At 38.8% G+C, this 6,000-nt stretch overlaps 1 protein-coding gene across 1 annotated transcript in view; it reads right to left on the bottom strand.

The window, feature by feature from the left end:
* Positions 1-602: 602 nt before the first annotated feature.
* The window catches only part of LOC126209958 (ankyrin repeat domain-containing protein 49-like), a 66,765-nt gene continuing 61,367 nt past the window's right edge, over positions 603-6,000 (bottom strand). The window contains exon 3 of the mRNA XM_049939071.1: positions 603-694. Coding sequence (XP_049795028.1) covers positions 603-694 — 92 coding nt within the window. The remainder of the gene's footprint in view (positions 695-6,000) is intronic.

Here is a 6,000-nt window from a genome sequence, read left to right as displayed (position 1 = left end):
TGTTTTCCTCTGTTTAATTGATGCGTGTTGTTCTTTGTTTGTTTGCTCTGGGATGTTTGAGTCCATTACTGTATTTTCTTCTTCTTCTGACTGCACATTATTTTGTTCCAGTATTTGTTGTACTTTTTGTTCGATGTGTTCCAATTCTGACTGGGGTATCCTGTTTTTTTTGATTATTACATGGATCTGATCAGCTAGTCGTTGTTCTGTTAAAAATTTTAATTCTGGGTATCTGGTAATAAATTTTGTGTATACTTGTGATCTGTATCCAGTTGTGTTGGTTCCTAGGCTTGTTGCTTGGTAATAAGAGAACATGAGGTGTCTTAACTTCATCTGACCATCTCATCCTCTGTCTGTTTTCCTTCTAGGGTGGTTGCAGGAAGCATATCCTGCAAAACACCTCTATTTGGATTTTAATCATTTTCCAGTTGGCTAGCAGTGTAGTTACCATTGTAGGCGGGCATAGGGCTCAAGCGTCGTCCCAGACCATGACGGCGCTTGTCCAAGGCTTCTTTAGTTCTGTCCTGAACCAACTAATCGCACTAAAAGGGGGGGTTAGCCCTATTAGTGGTTTGTTCTTTTCGTCACCTTTTACCGGAGGCCTATTCTTTTCCCAGGCCTCCACAGGGTTTATCGTCGTCGTCGTCGTCGTCGTCGTCGTCGTCGTCGTCGTCGTCGTCGCCGCCGCCGCTCACTTTTGTGCAATCAGTGCATTATCAGTGATGAGTTACCCCAGAAAATTATTCAACAAGACATTATTGTGTGGAAATATGCAAAATATGTCAGGTGGTTAATATTTTTTGTTTCCAAGATCAGCAATAATACAAACAGCAAAAGTAGCTGACATTTGTTTCAGAAGCTCAGTAGTATACTGCTTCTAGTGCAAGTTTTCATCAACATGTACACCCAAGAATTTGGACAACTGTACCATATTTACTGACTGCTGCTCGTATGCTACATCAATCTTCGGCATAACTATTTGTTGTGCAGAAATGAATATAGCTTTTTTTTCCAAAATTTAATGTATATATCTCTAATGGTATTTACTGTAACAGTAGTATCATCTGCAAAAATACTAATTTTGCCTATAGAATATTAAATGTGTCATTCACATATATAAGGAATAGGAGTGAACTGTACCCTATAGGACTCACTCTGTGATTTCTCCATAGTCATTAAAATTTTCTATTGTTTCAACATTGTTTGAATTATTCACACAAACACCATGGACAAACAGAAGATACTGAAAGTCAATATTTTATTATTTCGGGCTTGTAATATTTAGTGGTTGAATGTGTAAGTAGCATTCTCAGTTGAGCAATCTTTCTGGAATCCAAACTGATTTGCTAAGTGAGTTGTTTGTACTTAAATGTAAGACTAGTCTTGGGTGCATTAGTTTTTCTAATATTCTGGAAGATAATGTCAGTAAGGAAGTTGAACAAAAATTATTAAATTGTCTGTGGCAGTGATGCCTTATATACATCACTAAGGACATAACTTATTAAATTAGAACAATGTTTCAGAATTTTTTGAAATTCCATCAACACAACATGAGTTGATGTGTCTTAGAATGTTTATTATTCTATTAATTTCAGTGAAGCATGTTGGGTTACTTCTATTTGCTTGAAGTTTTGTGGAATGATACTTTTATAAATTTCCTTGCTTCTTCAACTGAACAATTTAATTGTATGTTTGCTGCTACATTTAGAAAGTTAACGTTAAAATGCTTGAAATTTGTGAACTATCAGTCACAATAGCATCATTTAGTTTAACTGTTATAAGATCTTGTATACTGACTAGCTGTCATGTCTCCTGTTTGATGACACTCCATGTAAAACCTCCTGACAGATTAAAACTATGTGCTGGACCATAACTCAAAACTGGGACCTTTGCCTTGTGTGGGTAAGTGCTCTACCAGCTATGCTACTCATGTGTGACTTGTGACCCATCCTTGCAGCTTTATGTTTGCCAGTATCTCATTTTGTACTTTCCAAATTTCATGGAAGTTCTCCTGTGAAACTTGTGCTCCTGGTATACTGATATGAAACACCACTGCAGAGTGAAAATTCATTCTGGAAACCACCAGCAGACTGCAGCTAAGTCATATCTCTGCAATTTCCTTTCTTCCAGGAGTCCCACACATTTTGCAGGAGAACTTCCATTAAGTTTGGGAAATACGAGACGAGATACTGCAGAAGTAAAGCTGCAAGGATGAGTCAAGCTGGTGTAGCTCAGTTGGTAGAGCACTTGCCCACAAAAAGTAAAGGTCCCAGGCTTGTCTCCTTGTCTAACACAGATCTCTTTTGACAGGAACTTTTGTATCAACACACACACACACACACACACACACACACACACACACACACACACACACACACACACACACACACACACACACACACACACACACCTGCAGAGTGAAAATTCATTCTGTAATATTCCATGTACTTTTAATCTTATTGTCTACATTATTTCTGTCAGGACATGCATAATTCTGAACATTTTAATGATTTTTCTCAAAATATTTCAATTTTTTATAGTAACCAAGTAATAAGTAATGTCAAAGCTTTACTTACTTTCATCTTTATATAATGTCCCTCTTCCTCTCACATTAGATTTTAATTCTTTTAATCATCCATGGTTTACTTTTTTATGGATCATATTGGTAATTTTTAGGAAAAGATTTTCAAGTATTTACAAAGATTTATTGTGGAATAAATTGAATTTGACATTAGCATTTCTATCTATATATACCTCATCCCATACCACCACTTAACTTATTCTTAAAACATTTTATACTGTTCTCGTTAGGTAAGCCTCACTGGTTTACACGAACCTGCCTCAGGGTTGTGAAGTGCCATATTGTTTATTTCCATTACTTATGCATCATGAGCAGGCAGTCAATTAGTAATTAGATACATGGTAATTTTTTCAGCTGAGAACCATCTATAAAAAATTTATCAATCAGTATCCTACTATTTTGCTGCATAAGATTTGGAAAATTTGTCACTGAATTAGCCTGAAACACCCTAATAATAATTTTAGTTCATTTTTCCTGTCCATATCTTTTAAGAAATTTCACCATAATCTCCACAAACTACTGTTTCTTCTGGTCTGACAGGTTGCTCAATAACGCATCTAGATTCCTCAAAAGTAGCTGAAACTTTCCTAGAGAGGATCTGTAGACTGTTACAAGTATCACAGAAGTATTCTGCAGTAGCAACTCACAAGTACATACTTCTAAGTTTTGGTCCACACAAAACCTATGTTTCTAACTTCGTGTCTCACTTTTACATATGTTGCAACTACTTATCCATGTTAACTCTACATGAAAGTGATCAAAGTCTCTAATCCCTGCTATTTAACTTCATCCATGTGGTTATACGGTGTTCAGAGAGTCACAGAACATTATTACTTCAGAATTCTCCACATTTTCTAGGCATACAAAAGGTCCTCTATCTTTTTGTTTCAACCTTCTAATGTTCTAATAAAACAATTTTATTTTTCTGGTAACTGTTACATCCGTTAAGATCCTGTTGTTCTTTTGTCATGTGTGCTTGTCTGAATCCCCTACACTTCTTGCAGGATGCTCAACTTAACTTTCCTTCCCCATCCATTTAGCTGCAGGCCATGATTAGTCCCTCCCTACATCGCAATTGCAGCAACAGGCACATCACACATATGAGACTGTTTCAGTCAAAAGCAATTTGCTCAATTCATTGTTTACATGGCTAACAGCCATGTTAACACAGGACTGGTCATGTCACTGCAAAACCTACAACCCCCCTCCCCACCCACTTTATAGTAACAGTATTAAACAGACACTACTTGGACAGTACTTGGATATACCCATGGTCTAGGGGTAGTGTCTTTGATTCATAATCAAAACGTCTTCAGTCCCGGGTTCGATCCCCGCCACTGCCTAAATTTTGATAAATAATCAGCATTGGCGGCCGAAGACTTCCGGCATAAGAAGTCAGCCTCATTCTGCCAACGGCCTTGTCAAAGGGGGTGGAGGAGCGGATAGATGTTCAGGGCACTCTTGTCCTAAGGGTGGGAAATTGCCCTTAAAGGCGGAAGAATCAGCAATGATCAACGACATGAGGATGCAGAAGGCAATGGAAACCACTGCATTAAGACACGTAACGTGTATCCACACGACAAGTGGCCTGTAATTGAAGAAGTGTCATGATGATCTCTCCATTGGCAAGAGATTCCGGAATAGTCCCCCATTCGGATCTCCGAGAGGGGACTGCCAAGGGGGAGGTTACAATGAGAAAAAGATTGAATAATCAATGAAAGGATAACGTTCTACGAGTTGGGGCGTGGAATGTCAGAAGCTTGAACTTGGTAGGGAAACTAGAAAATCTGAAAAGGGAAATGCAAAGGCTCAATCTAGATACAGTAGGGGTCAGTGAAGTGAAGTGCAAGGAAGACAAGGATTTCTGGTCAGATGAGTATCGGGTATCATCAAACAGCAGCAGAAAATGGTATAACAGGTGTAGGATTCATTATGAATAGGAAGGTAGGGCAGAGGGTGTGTTACTGTGAACAGTTCAGTGACCGGGTTATTCTAATCAGAATCGACAGCAGACCAACACCGACAACGATAGTTCAAGTATACATGCAGACGTCGCAAGCTGAAGATGAACAGATAGAGAAAGGGTATGAGGATATTGAAAGGGTAATGCAGTATGTAAAGGGGGACGAAAATCTAATAGTCATGGGCGACTGGAATGCAGTTGTAGGGGAAGGAGTAGAAGAAAAGGTTACAGGAGAATATGGGCTTGGGACAAGGAATGAAAGAGGAGAAAGACTAATTGAGTTCTGTAACAAGTTTCAGCTAGTAATAGCAAATACCCTGTTCAAGAATCACAAGAGGAGAAGGTATACTTGGAAAAGGCCAGGAGATAGGGGAAGATTTCAATTAGATTACATCATGGTCAGACAGAGATTCCGAAATCAGATACTGGATTTTAAGGCGTACCCAGGAGCAGATATAGACTCAGATCACAATATAGTAGTGATGAAGAGTAGGCTGAAGTTAAAGACATTAGTCAGGAAGAATCAATACGCAAAGAAGTGGGATACGGAAGTATTAAGGAATGAGGAGATATGTTTGAAGTTCTCTAACGCTATAGATACAGCAATAAGGAATAGCGCAGTAGGCAGTACAGTTGAAGAGGAATGGACATCTCTAAAAAGTGCCACCAGAGAAGTTGGGAAGGAGAACATAGGTACAAAGAAGGTAGCTGCAAAGAAACCATGGGTAACAGAAGAAATACTTCAGTTGGTTGATGAAAGGAGGAAGTACAAACATGTTCCGGGAAAATCAGGAATACAGAAATACTAGTCCCTGATGAATGAAATAAATAGGAACTGCAGGGAAGCTAAGATGAAATGGCTGCAGGAAAAATGTGAAGACATCGAAAAAGATATGATTGTCGGAAGGACAGACTCAGCATACAGGAAAGTCAAAACAACCTTTGGTGACATTAAAAGCAACAGTGGTAACATTAAGAGTGCAACGGGAATTCCACTGTTAAATGCAGAGGAGAGAGCAGATAGGTGGAAAGAATACACTGAAAGCCTCTATGAAGGTGAAGATTTGTCTGATGTGATAGAAGAAGAAACAGGAGTCTATTTAGAAGAGATGGGGGATCCAGTATTTGAATCAGAATTTAAGAGAGCTTTGGAGGACTTACGGTCAAATAAGGCAGAAGGGATAGATAACATTCAATCAGAATTTCTAAAATCATTGGGGGAAGTGGCAACAAAACGACTATTCACGTTGGTGTGTAGAATATATGAGCCTGGCGATATACCATCTGACTTTCGGAAAAGCATCATCCACACAATTCCGAAGATGGCAAGAGCTGACAAGTGCGAGAATTATCGCACAATCAGCTGAACAGCTCATGCATCGAAGCTGCTTACAAGAATAATATACAGAAGAATGGAAAAGAAAACTGAGAATGCGCTAGGTGACGATCAGTTTGG

Source organism: Schistocerca nitens, chromosome 10 (assembly GCF_023898315.1).
Source record: "Schistocerca nitens isolate TAMUIC-IGC-003100 chromosome 10, iqSchNite1.1, whole genome shotgun sequence".
NCBI classification, from domain to species: domain Eukaryota; kingdom Metazoa; phylum Arthropoda; class Insecta; order Orthoptera; family Acrididae; genus Schistocerca; species Schistocerca nitens.
This window is presented reverse-complemented; position numbering and strand designations above follow the sequence as displayed.